The sequence below is a fragment of the Mirounga angustirostris genome, unplaced genomic scaffold (genome assembly GCF_029215605.1).
Source record: "Mirounga angustirostris isolate CCGP_5_RB_7025 unplaced genomic scaffold, mMirAng1.0.hap1 SCAF_4, whole genome shotgun sequence".
NCBI classification, from domain to species: Eukaryota; Metazoa; Chordata; class Mammalia; order Carnivora; family Phocidae; genus Mirounga; species Mirounga angustirostris.
The window spans coordinates 144,789,240-144,803,255 of record NW_026991712.1 but is presented as its reverse complement, the minus strand read 5'-3'; the positions used below and the strand labels follow the sequence as shown (position 1 = coordinate 144,803,255).

Sequence of the window (14,016 nt, the reverse complement as noted above, 5' to 3'; positions counted from 1 at the left end):
GAGAAGGGTATTATTGATTTCCATCTACAGATGACAAAACCGAAGCCCCACATAGATGTATGTGCCTCACCCAAGGTCCCACGGCCAGTGAGCTGTCACTACGTCCCCTCCTACATGGTCCAGTCTGGCTCTACTGCTGGCTTGGAATGTCACTCCATCACCGTCTCAGTCATGTGACCCCTAGGAACTCTCTTAACTTTTCCAGGCCTCAGTTTCCTTATTGAAGAGGTGGGGATTCTAATAACTAGGTTATAAGGTGGTCCTGAGAGCAGGTCTTCCGCGTATGAGGAGTCTCTCTCTCTCTCTCTCCAGTGACAACCTTTAAGCAGTGAGATTTGATTTTTGTTTAGGAAGAAAATGAATTCCACTCAGGGTTACTGTTTTCCCCATACTGCATCATATACAATGATTTCTAGTGCATGTGAGGGAAGGCTCTCACCCTTCCTCCTGGAGGCTAAGAAGCTACACAATGTGGCAGGAAGGCAGGGCAAACACCAGGCTAGTTTGGTCCCTTCTGACCTTGCTCCTCTGATCTCTCCAGAGCACTGATCAACTCAGAGGTCCCCAGAAGCTTGAAATGCAAACTGACTGCAGACCCATCTCGGGAATCCATTTCTAACTACGTAGGAGCCTAAGCTCTGGACCAGACCCTATGCTGGGCCTAGAGATATAGAAAGAGATAAAACCTCCCCTGCAAGTTGTCAGGGCCCCTGGGTGGCGCAGTCAGTTGAATGTCTGACTCTTAGTTTTGGCTCAGGTCATGATCTCAGGGTCGTGAGATCGAGCCCTACATCGGTCTCCAAGTGGTGTCTGCTTAAGATTCTCTCTCTCCCTCTCTCTCTCCCCCTCTTCCCCACATGTACTCTCTCTCTTTAAAATAAATAAATAATTCTTAGGAAAAAACCCACACAAAACACCTCCCCTGCAAGTTGTCAGTAGGATTCAGAGGTAATGCTTAGAAAGCAGCTAATAGTCACATAGCAGGTGTTAAACGTTCACCCCCAGCCCTGGCGTGAAGCCAGTATGGTCTCCATGCACAGCTCTGTCCCTAGTGTTCCTAACCCGGCCCTCCGTGTGGCCTCTATCTGTCCCCAGGACGTGCTCCTGGAGCTCCCTGGAGCCTTCTTCAGAGGGCAGCTACGAGCATCCACTTCCACTACAATCTCTGTTCAGAAAGGAAGAAAGGAGCAGCAACTCTGTTAATATCCTCCGCCCCCTTCCTCTCCTCCAGACTTAACATTCAATTCTGTGCCTTCTCACCTACACAACGGGAGGACGGTAACTTACCCACTGGCCAGACGGCCAATTGCCCAGTATTGGTCCATTTCATGCTGACATTTTTTATAAATCCTCCTACAGTTCGCTTCGTCGGACTGGTCTCCACAGTCATTGTCCCCGTTGCAGAGAAGTCTGCGGTTTACACACCTCCCTGGAGGGAGAAAGGGGGTTACCTATAGTCACGTGGCTGCCAAGAGGGGAATGAACATGGTGTGAGCGCATCGTAGGTGCTCACAGGAGGGAAGTTTAGACTTCTTTCCCTGAGGCTGCAAGGGGAGGTGGGTTTGGTGGGTCCTGCTAGCTGTGTGACCTTCCACAGGTTACCTGACCTCCTTGCCTCAATTTGCTCATCTGTAAAATGGGGAGGTCATCATACCTACCCTCCGGGGATCGTTGGGGGTTTAAATGAATAAATGGAACAGTAGTGGCTCATGGTAAGTGCTAGATAAATGTTATTACTCTTATAAGTGTTTCGGTGGGCCAGATGCACATGGCTGGTAAATATTTGCAGCAGGACTGGAAACTGTAACTTTCTAATCACAAATTCTTCCCACTAAACAGCACTGCCTTCAACACCATAGCCATTTAGATTATTTTTAAACTCTAAAAATATTTGGGCTCTATGTTCAAGATCTGCAGCACTTTTGCTTCCTTTAAATGCTTCCCACCCCCCACCCCCCCAACTTGACTCCCTCTCCTATTTGTATATTTTTGGGAGATAAAGCCTGTAAGACAGGTGACCCTTTTTCCTTAGATGTGTCTGATCATTTTTAACCAATATTAAAAGCAGAAGAATAGCAATCTGGTTTTCAAATGTTTCTTACAAGGCACTTAAACTAAAGCCTGCCTGAATAACCATTATGGCTTTGGTCAGAATCATGGAACACCGGCCATAATGAGTCCATGGACACACTGTAAAAGTCTTTCAGATTTATTACATAGAATTCTGCATTTGCAATAAGCGCTGGAAATGTCTCTAAAAATCTCTAACTCTTTCTTGAAAAATCCCGAAGCACGGTCCACATGGGTACAGTGAATGTAGAGAGCTGCAACTCCCGTCTAGATAATTTGGGTCAAAATACTCATATTTTTGCTGGAGACTTGGAGAAATAGAGAGGCATAGGTTTGCTTGAATTCATGAGATGAATGAGTTGGAAAGACAAGTGTTTACTTTGTTCCGCAGCAGATGATTATTTATTTGTATGCTCCTTCCTGCCCTCTGTCCAGCCATCCATCCTTTTGCTCCTTCCCTTAATCAAAAATTTTTACTGACTATATCACACCTGAGGGGCTATGCTGTACTTGGTTATGCAGAAATGCAAAAATCAAGAACTACCTCTGCAAAAATTGTTCAGAGATAAATGATCTAACCATCCTATGTAACCGTTGTAGGTTCTCTGTGTTGTACTGAGTCCCAAGCCTCTGAGAGAGCCAGCAGGGCTCACAGTCTATAAAGAGCATTCATATCCATTGTGTCACTTGATGCTTAGCGCATGCTTATAAGGTATTCACGTCACTTCCAATTTTCTGTTGAGAGGACCAACACGCAGAAAGGTTAAGTGACTTCTCCTAGGTCACAAAGTCAAAAGAAGCCTTGACTCAGGATTACTGATTCTAGCATGCATACTTTTGGTGTCCTTCATATCAGCGAATGCAATTTGCATTCCCCAATTTCTAATCACAGCTCCTGTACTTACCTGCTGTCTGATCTTGAGCAAGAACTTCCCCAAGTCTCAAGTTCCTAATTCATTAAATGGAAATAATATTAACACCTACTTTATAGGGCTGTTTTTGTGAAATAATACATGTAAAGAGAGATCAAGGAGGCCTCCCGGTCTGACACATGACTCTGACCTTGAGCACTAGATAATGGCCAGTCCGCCCACCATCAGGCGTCATCACCCCATTTGCTAGATTTCCCCTCCCACTCCTGCATCCCTTTATACCTGTCTGTGCACACACAAAGCCTTCACATCGCACTTGACTTCTGCATGGTCTGCTGGTAACACAGTCTTCAACTTCCTTGTCAGAGAAGTTACACGGTTCCCCATAGAACTGAGAGGGCCGGAGCAAGTAGGCATGTCTGTACTATGGCAAAGAGGAGCAAGGTGAACCAAGGGCAGAGCCTCAGGGACCTCAGGAACTGAGGATACACTCAAGGGTCCATGTTGCAATTGGCTGTTTGCGTGACTGTTTGAACTAGACTGTGAGCTCTCTGAGGGCAGAGAGCTTGCCTTTGATGTCTGCAGCGGCAGTGATCAATAAAGATTTGTTGAATGTGAGAAAAGCCTGGGCTTCAGGGTCAAAAGGTAAGTAGACTGATGTAGCCAGTTCAAAAACACAAAACCACAATCGCTCAGCTTGATTACTCCAATGCACTGATTCAAGTATTCTTGCTTATTCTGTATCTTATAAATGAAAAAGCAGGCACACCTGACTCGGATACTTTGTAGTTATGTGATGTTGGCAAGTTACTTTACCTCTGTGATCTCAGTTTGTTAATCTACAAAATAAGGGTAATGAATTACCTAAATGTACGGTTATGGAGTTTCAATTACGATTTCTATATGAAATCTCATTATGTTGTCTGGTACATAGTTGGCACACAATTTCTTGTACTTACTTTTCTTTATTATTATTTATAATTTTTAGCAGTCAATATTCCTCTAACTTCCTGTTTGTTTATTCCAAAAATACTGAATTTCCAGAACATTAATTGAGCCACCCAATGTTGAAAAAGGTAGGTGTTTATGCTTGCCTTTTTTTTTTTAAATTGTAGTATAGTTGACAGTGTTACTCGTTGGTCCATAAGTGTGTAACATAGTGATTCCACAACTCTGTACATTATGTTATGCTCATCACAAGTGTAGCTACCATCAGTCACCCTACAATACTATTACAATACCATTGACTATATTCCCTATGCTCTACCTTTCATTCCTGCGACTAATTCATTCCATAACTGCTTATTTGTTTGTTTTTAATCATAGTCCTGCCGTCTAGCCTGCCCTCAAGGAGGTCATTGCAGATGATAGTGGTAGTGATGGTAAGCACCAGGCAGTGACAACAAGGTGTGATGGCCGCCGTGATTGAGGAAGGACAGAGTCGCTCTGTAAGTTGATAGGGGCATCCCCGATGCAAACTCAGGAGATGGTGAAGTCACAACTAAGCTGAGACCTAAAAGATGAGTAGAGCTGTCAGGCAAACAGGAAGAAGTGGTGTGAGGAGGGTAGAGAAGAGTAATCTGGGTAGAGAAAATTGCTATACCAAACCTGAGAGATTAGAGTGTGCCTCGTTCCAGAAAACAAAAAGAAATTCATCGTGGCTGGAGAGAAGAGTGTAAGAGGGCAGATGGCCAGAGCTGGAGGGAGATATAGCCCGGGGGCAGGTGATGCAGGGCCTCCCAAGGCTCAGTTAGGTTAGATTTAGTATTTTACTACGAGGCAATGAGAAACAATTATGGGGGGGGGGGGAGTGATCAGAGTTGGTGGCTTCCAAATCTTAGTTGTAGGTAAGAGTTTGGTGCAACAAAAGGATACAAACCAGGAGAGCAGCCCCTCTGAAGAATGCCATGTTAACCAACCATAGTTATTACTTGTATGGCATCTGGAAATCCACCCTCCACCCCCCCGCAAAAATACAGACAATCACTCGCCCATGCTCCTTTGCATTTCCAGAGGGTCTTTCTTCCTGGAAGGCAGAGGCTGACAGGGCAGAGATGAGGTCTGCAAAGAAGACTGCTGGAAGGCCAGCCCCAGGCTCCAAAGACAAAATGGGTGTGAGGAGTGTGGAAACGATGGAAGAGAGATATCTCGCAATTCTGGTGGAAAGGTTTTGATAAAGCCCCAGCCAGTGACCCTGCTGAGAGTGATGACACCCAGTGAGGGCAAGAGCATAGTGAACTCTGAGTGAAGAGGTCCAGCTCGCTGGCTGGCTGGCTGATGCTTTATGGTGCAGATGAAGCAATTCCACAGATAATTGGATCGATGTTGATAACTTCAGCAATAAAGCCCACTTTGGGAACTGAATAATCCCGTGTGGCTCTCCACAAAGATCCAGTTACCCGTGTAAATATCCTGGGCCCACTTTTACAGCCTCATTAGGGTCTTAGTCTATGGCTGCTTTGATGTCCCAAGGAGTTGGGGAAATGGCAGCCATTCTCTTTTCTCTGACACGTCTGCTCTGCTCAGAGCTGGGATCCTGGAACAGCCCTCTTAAGACAAGAGAACCTGAAGGACGAATACTGAAGAGACCATGTGTTTTTTTTGTGGGAGAACACTAGACAAGAAGCCAGAAGCCTGAGGTCAAGGCCTGTTGTTATTTGCTAGCAGGTGAACCTGATAAAGCACCTGCTTTGAGTCTCTATTTACCCACCTGCCTCATGGAAAGTGTCACAGGGGTCTTCCCTTCCATACAGAAGGGTCAGAAAATATCACGAGATCAAACAGCACATATTTATGGTACTCCTATTATGTTCTAGAAATTGGACTACACTGAAGATATGGAATTGAATAAACCTTCAACAGCTCGCCATTTCATGGAAAGGTAAATAATTGAGGAAGAGTGACAGGAAGAGCAAGGATCTATTATGGCTCATGGGAGGTTGCCCATCTAACTGGGCTGAGAAGTCAAGGAAGAGCTCAAAAGAGGTGGCTTATAAGAAGAGTTTCAAATCATGAGTAGGTGTTGGCCAGTGATGGAAGTGGGAAAGGTCACTCCAGCCTGAGAAAACAGCATGAATAAAGGCAGAGAGAGAATGAGAAATGGTCAGAGAGAGACAAGTGTTCTATGTGCTGGAGTGGGCATGTTTTATGGAGACATCGGCCAGGTCCGTGTCATGGGGGGCCTTGAATGCCATGAGTCTGGATTTGAGCCTAAGGGCCATGTGTGGACTTCGGATGATTCCAAGCTGGGAAAAGACAAGCCAGACGTTCATTTTTGATAGTTTCCCTGCTTGCACCACAAAGATGGATTGGAAGAGCAACCCTGGAGGCAGGAAGTCCGATCAGGAAGCTGTTAACATGAGCAAGGAGAGATATGCTAGGAGAATAACTGGAAGGCCGAAGAAAGGATTGACTACTTGGCAGCACAGAGAAAAAGAATTCATTCATTAAATAAGCCAACATTTATCGATGTCCTACTATGTGCCAGGGACTGTCAGCACTGCCTCAGCCAATCTTGCTGAGAGGGCTTCTGGAAGCTTAGAGCTCACCCAAGGTCCGAGTACTTACCCTTTTCTTCTGACAGGGATCACACGAGGTCCAGGAGGACCAGCTGGACATTTCACAATCAACAGGCATCGGCATAACACCCACACTCCGCGTCTGTCTGCTCTTGGCAAGGCTCACATTGACTGCGTTCGACTCAAGAGAGTGTGGCCTTTCACCTCTAAAGGGTCATCATGAGAGGACAGAGGCAAGTGTCAGAAGAGGATTAAGTATACATACCACCACTTACCCACCATTCAATAAATATATATTTGCTCAATTGTGTGAGGCTATTAGTTTATCATTCAAGTATAGGTTAATGCACCCAGCGAACAGTTACTGACACCCATAAGTGCCTTACAGTTGGGCTAGCTATGGTCAAAAGAGTACTGAACTCAGAGCAGAAGACAGTCCATCAGCAGCTGGGGGATCTTGGTCTGCTTTTTCCACCTGTGTGAGTTTCACTTTTCTATATAATGGGAGAATCAGACCTACCTCACAAGGTTCTTTCTAGGATTAACTAAGAAAGTACATGTAAACACTTTATAAACTCTAAACTGCTATAGATATGCAGGGAATACAACCACAGCTGGATACAGGACTTTAAACAACTCCCTCCCCGCCGTGGGCCTCTGTGTTATGCCCTGGGAAAGGAGAGTTTGGGCTGGATTATTATTATTATTATTTTTTTTTTTTAGGGAGAGAGGAGGGGTAGGGGCCGAGGGGGGAGAGAGAGAGAGAATCTTAAGCAGGTCATCCAGCACAGGGCTTGATGCCAGGCTTAATCTCAGGACCCTGAGATCATGACCTGAGCCAAAATCAAGATTCAGATGCTTAACCGACTGAGCTACCCAGATGCCTCTGGACTTGATGGTCTATAAGGCATCCTCTCATATTAAGAGTCCATGAAACATTTGCTGAGAAGCAACAACATTCAGGGTACTGTGCTATAGGGGATATAGGGAAATATAGAACACAGGTTCTGCCTTCTGGAACTCACAGTTTGTCTTAGGATAGGAAAAGAGAAACACATCTCATGTCTTAACTGTTTGGGACTTTATCCAGTAGGCAAGGTTTTTAAGTACACAGGCTCCATGGCCAGAGCTTTGCTTTGGGGGCTATAGTGTGGAGACTGGCAGGGGTAGGGAGAGCATGGACGTAGGACAAGCAGGTAGGAGGCTCCTGCAGTAGCACCGAGGAGTGATGTGAACTTGAACTCTGGCAGTGTCTAGGGGAGAGCACATGGAGAGGACAGGTATATGAGGCACTGCTCAGGTGGAATGGATAGCTTGTTTCCAGTCTGACTGTGTGCATGAGGGGGGAACACAGGAGCAAAAGAGCTTGTTGGGGAAGATGTGGTTGGGACATGCTGAGTTCCAGGTGCTCATGGAACACCTATGTAGAATATTCAGCAATTAGTTCCCATGTGGGTTTCGTACTCAGAAGAGAGATTTTTCACCAGATATACAGATCTGATCATGCAAAGCTATGGCAGAGGGTAAGACTGTTCTTGAGAGGAGGGGCAGGCCAGAGATAAGTCCTCGGGGAACATCAACACCACCAGCAGACCAAGAAAGACTGGTGCCCTGGCAGTCCTGAGCACGGGCAGCACAGAGCAGTGAGTGGGGATGTCAGTGAGGCCGGGGGCGGGGGTGGTGGAGGGAGGGAGGCAGACAGTGTCACATCTGCAAAACAGTCAAGCGACATGAGACCTGAAATATGTCTAGAAAGTAAGGCAACACTTTTTGTTGAGTTCCTGGCACTCGGTGGGACATTCAGTAGAAGGGTGAATAAATGAACATGTCAGTGAATCTGTCTGGGCCTCCCGTTTCCCCACACGTAACATGATGGGTGTATTATGATTTTACTTTTCTTCCACTGGAAAGAGCATACAACAGTGTAAGATCCCTTGTAATCTGTGTTCCTTTTCAAGGCACAAGAGATGAGAAAGGAAACAGATTTGCTGAGCACCCAGGACATGTCAAGCCCTGGGAGAGGTCATGGGATGGAACCCATTCTAGAGTTCTCACAGCAATGTGAGAAGACATTGCCACTTGGACAGATGAGGGAAATGCCCGAGAGCCACATAGCTGGTATGCGGTGGTCTTGGGGTCTGAGCTGAGGTCTGTTTAACTCTAGAGCCTCTGTAACCATTTCCCCATGCTGCCTGCAGGGGAACCAGGCCAGCCCCTACACCACTGGCGCCCTCCTTCTCTATGCAAAGTTTCTTTCATCCCCATGTCCGAGATTGAATCATTAGGGAGAGCATCACATAGTTTCCACCGACTCAAATACATAGTACATCACTCCAGACAAGGTCATTAACAATACATTCTCACTTGGCAAAAGTCCCAAAAAGAGGATAATATTAACTACAGTGAAATCCATCTCCACAACTGCCCCAGAGACCAGCAAAAATCAATTGCCTAGTAAAGTTGGATCTTTAACGAAAGGTCAAAGACTCTCCTGGAAACCACAGGTGGATACTTTAAAAGGGTTACTTGAGGCAGGATGCTGCACACCAGTGGGGGGGCTCAGAATGTGCTCTTATCTACTAATTTGCCCAGGTTTGACAAAACAATATTGTCTGTGATTCGGCTTCTCCTAAGTATATATTTGACAGCTCAGCAGGGTACCCTCTTCCTGTTTCAACTCAGAAGCAGTTACATTGTGTTTTCAGCAACCATCAACCCAATTCTGGGCCACAGTTGAGACTGAGTGGATAAGTAATGCAAACACACACACTTTTAAGAGTCACAATTATTTTCCTCTCTAAGATTTGAAAGCCTGTTAATAGGTAAGATGATCGTTTATAGAAGGAACTTGGTTAAAAAGTGGTGATAGCCACCAGATCTCTCATTTTTGCACCCCATTTGCATTATGGAGGTGGCAATATAATGAAGTAATCAGCTGCATAAATAGTATGTTTGTCAATTATATGGGCTAAGATGCGTGTGGTTTATTAGTACTACAAAATGCAAATCTGAAAGAAAGGCTGGCATTAAGTTTTATCTGTAAATCCTTGCCTCTGTGTAGGGATACAGCATGTTCCTTTCACACCTAGGGATTTTTTTTTTTAAAGATTTTATTTATTTATTTGACAGAGAGAGACACAGCGAGAGGGAACACAAGCAAGGGGAGTGGGAGAGGGAGAAGCAGTCTTCCCGCGGAGCAGGGAGCTGGATGTGGGGCTCGATCCCAGGACCCTGAGATCATGACCTGAGCCGAAGGCAGATGCTTAATGACTGAGCCACCCAGGCGCCCCAACACCTAGGGATTTTTATAGAAACAAACCAGATGGACCTTTGGACCAGCTGAATTGACTGTCATTCAAAAGGTATGTTTTTGTTTTGTTTTGTTTTGTTTTTTAAAGATTTTATTTATTTATTTGAGAGAGAGAGACTGAGAGAGAGAGAGCATGAAAGGGGGGAGGGTCGGAGGGAGAAGCAGACTCCCTGCCGAACAGGGAGCCCGATGCGGGACTCGATCCAGGGACTCCAGGATCATGACCTGAGCCGAAGGCAGTCGCTTAACCAACTGAGCCACCCAGGCGCCCAAAAGGTATGTTTTTAATGTTGAAAACTTAAACATGCCCAGAGAAGTACAGAAAGTAAAATAATAAACACTCATGTACTCACGACCCAGGATCGCCAATTATTAACATTTTGGTATATTACCTTCAAGTCTTATTTATTTATTTATTTATTTATTTGAGAGAAAGCAAGACCGTGAGCAGAGGATGGGCAGAGGGAGAGAGAGGGAGAATCCCAGGCAGACTCCACACTGAGCACGGAGCCTGATGTGGGGCTCCATCCTACGACCCTGAGATCATGACCGACGCTCAACCGACCGCGCCACTAGGCGCCCCTAGTCTTTTAATTTTTAAGTAAAAAAATAACCCTATATATTTCATATCTGCAGGTGATACCAACCGCAATTCCATTTCCTTCTCCTCCTTTTCAGAAGGAACTATTGTCAGGAATTTAAATGTATCCCTTGAGTCCTTTAAATATTTTTTACATATATATACATATGCACAATAAAAGCACTGCTTTTGTGTGCTTTACTCATACTGTGCATATTATTGTGCAAGCTGCTTCTGTCAGTCAACACTCTATGTCTGAGCCCAATACTTGTTGATTCATAAAGAGATCTAGTTCACTTCTTTTACCTAGATGTTCCATCAAAGGACATAAATTGCATTCGATTTCTTTTTTTTTTTTTTTTTTGAAGGACATTTACATTTGCCCAGTGTTTGGCAATTGCAAATAATGTTACAATAAACACCCTTCTAGAAGCCCTTGGAACATATCCCTCTACAGAAGGAATGGCAGGGATGCACCTTTCCTCAAGGTGTATAGAACGCTGCGGCCAACATCAGGACATATTTCACAGGGTCCCTGTCTCCTCTCTTTCTAACAGGAGTCTCTGATCAAAATAAAGGTGGATCCATCAAGTAAGGCAGGTTTAGGTCAGTAGTAAATTGCACGCTATCAGCTTATATAGATGGGATGTGTCAATATATTTTGGCTTTCTGTAGAAATGCCCTGACACAACAACTTTCTTGTCACACACAATTTGTTACGCAGCTACATCCCCTCCGCAACCAGCATCCTTCCTCTTTGCTAGAAGGGGCAGCTTCTGGGTGGCAGATTTTCAATTTCTCCTCTCTCTGGCAGTGGCGGTTATAGACATGAAATTTAAAGCAACATCTCAAGGTAGCAAATGTGTGGCCCAGAGATAGAAAAACAGCACAGGGGCCCAGCAAGTCAGATACACCATGCAGCCCGAGAGGGGATTAGGCATGTGAGAGGCAGGATGGTGCAGGGATACTCAGGAGCTCTGGAACCAGAGAAAAACTTGGATTTGAATCCATATTCTCTTCCAGATGAAGTGAGTAGCCTTGTGAGTTCCATTATCTCTCAATCTTAGTTTCCCTCTCTGTAAAACTGTAAACAGTAGCACTTACCTCAAATAGCTGTGAGGGATTAGAGCTAATGTATCTAAGTGCCTGGCCCAGAGGGGCAATAAATAACAGTCTTATGACAACAAGTCTTATGAAAATGTGATGATTTCATCTGACTTGATTATAAGAACTAAAGACAAAAACCCTTCTCAGCTAACAGGAGGGAGGTCTCAGCTTCTCCTGTTTCAGAACCGAAGACTGTTCTTCCACTCCAAGCATGGAATTCAAATCCATGCTGTGTTCAGGACTGGAAATCATGGGGAGAGGCCGGAGCACCAAACCTGGATCCAGGTATGGGTTTTGAGACTGATGAAACATGAGTGAATCTCTTCTGCTCTTTGAGGATCATTTTGCTATTCTACATAGCGTGAGTAAGAGATAGAGAAGGACTTGGCAGCTTGGGGCCAAGTTGAGATTCTTGATAATCATAATAGCTATTATTTGTTGAGTGCCCAGTGTGTAGTGAATACTCACCCTCCTGGTCTTAGGGGCGGTGCCCAATGGCAGCTGAGTGCTCAGCAGAGCTGAGACCAAGGCGCATGTCCAATGGGTATTAGTGCTCCTCACATTAAGTGGGAGGTTGTGCTCAGACAGCATTTATGGAATGAACAAAAGGAATGGCACCAATAGTCCTTCTCAGGGGGTTGCTCACAAGGTTGCTTCCCAGAGGGTTGCTGGGATACCTGACTGTTTCAGCATTTGTGGTTGGTGAGGATCATATACAGGGAGGATCCCCCCATTGCCAAGTCACTGGCACTTCCTTCACTGGAGCCCAAGTTTGAGCTTCCACTCAAGATATTTTCTTTCACCTGTTTTATATCTTATTAACAATATGAAACATGATGAAATAAATCAGTTAGCATTTATCTGCTGGCAGCATACTGATTGTGTGTGGAAGCGGGGGGAGAGCCAGTGAGCGAGCAAGAGCACCTGAGAACCCAAAGAATTTGGGTTGATGAGCAGGTACAGTGGGTCCCTCTCATAAATTAAAATCATTGACATGAATTGGCTCTTTTTTTCCATACATAACAAACCTTCTTTTGCATAAAGAATCACACCGGGCCTTTGTTCAGAACACAGAACAAGTATCCTATTCTTCTCAGCGTGACAAAATACATTTAAACATGTCAGTTTCTTCTGGGAACTTTTGTTGAAGTCAGATGCTTGGTTCCACAATAATTTGAAGACAGTTGTTGATATTATTTTATCAAATGCATGCAAATTGCTTCGAGAGATGTTTCTTATTCAATAGGCGCACAACAAAGAAGCGGTCAGCATTATGTGGCTTTATAGTCCCTGTCACATTATTGATTGGGGAATCATTTGTAACCGTCACTTACCTGGAGCCAGGCAAACCGAGAGAACCCAGAGCAGCACAGAGAAGAATCAGCTCTGCTGAGGCCCTCCAAGCCGGCAGCCCAGATGTCTTCATTTTCAGTCTGTGACGGAGTTTTCTGCTGGGATACTAGGTCCATGAAAGGTCTGCACAAGGAGCACGGCGGGCAGCTTCTGTCCCCATACAGCAAACAGTTCAGCAAAGTCAACAGAAAGCCAGCAGTGACCGGAAACTCCTTAGACTTTGCACGGACGGAAACTTACCCATGACTCTGGACACCAGGGAGAACAATGGAAAACTTTATGGCGGGGGGAGTACCCAAGAGACAGGCTGTTAGTGGGGGTTATGGGCTTGAGGTCCAGACTGCCTGGGTTCAAATCCTTTCTCTGCCACTCCCTTTGTCACCACGGGCAAGTCACTTTACCTCTATGCTTCAGTTTTCTGACTTGCAAAGTGGGGAGGTTTAAGTAAAGTAACAGAAGTAAAGTGAGTAGAAGGGGCCCATGTTAAACCCTCAGATATGTGAGCTATTACTACAAAGTGGAGGGCAGGGTTGGAAGGGCAGCCAAGCTCTGCAGTTTTGCCTCTTCCCAGCTCTGGGACTTGGCACAAGCCGACAAGAGGCTGTAGAGCTCTAGAACCTGTCTACCTCTGTTCCTATTCTCTCTGTGTGTTTCACTAGCTGGGTGACCCATGCATGGCAAATCTTTAACCTCTCTGAGCCTGACTTAACCTCATCTATGAGAAAACAATAATAATAGTACCCAACTCACAAGGTTGTTGCTAAGACTCAATAAATCTTAGTATTTACAACACTTTGGATAGTGCCTGGCACATTCTCCGTGCCTTCTCTATGAGTGAACTGGCATTTTTATTGACTCTCTCTGATTCTTTTTCCTCACCCGTAAAATTTGGAGGGCCATGCTTACTGGTCAGAGTTGGGGGAGTCAGATGGGATACTAAATGTGAAAATGTTTCACAGTAGGCATTATAAAAATGATAACTGGAAGAGGATAATACCAAACACGTGGTATTGTTACTATATAACCTACGTGGAACTTCACTGTAATTAGGGGGAAACAGAGAGCTTCCCCGAGCTCGCTGCGAAGTGTGGTAGATGACTAGTGTACCGGTAGACTTCACCCATGCACAAGCAGTAGCAACCTGAAAAGAGTTCCATAAACACCACCCCTCTTCACCGATCACCTCTCACGCGTTACAGGTCAGGG

General features: G+C 45.2%; 1 protein-coding gene across 1 annotated transcript in view; it reads right to left on the bottom strand.

Annotated features, from left to right (window-relative positions):
- The window catches only part of C8B (complement C8 beta chain), a 38,485-nt gene extending 25,040 nt beyond the window's left edge, over window positions 1-13,445 (bottom strand). Inside the window, exons 1-5 of the mRNA XM_045895413.1 lie at window positions 13,051-13,445; window positions 12,792-12,960; window positions 6,510-6,666; window positions 3,225-3,366; window positions 1,288-1,429 (exon numbers count right to left, since the gene is read on the bottom strand). Coding sequence (XP_045751369.1) covers window positions 1,288-1,429; window positions 3,225-3,366; window positions 6,510-6,666; window positions 12,792-12,883 — 533 coding nt within the window. The 5' untranslated portion in view covers window positions 12,884-12,960; window positions 13,051-13,445. The remainder of the gene's footprint in view (window positions 1-1,287; window positions 1,430-3,224; window positions 3,367-6,509; window positions 6,667-12,791; window positions 12,961-13,050) is intronic.
- Window positions 13,446-14,016: the final 571 nt, after the last annotated feature.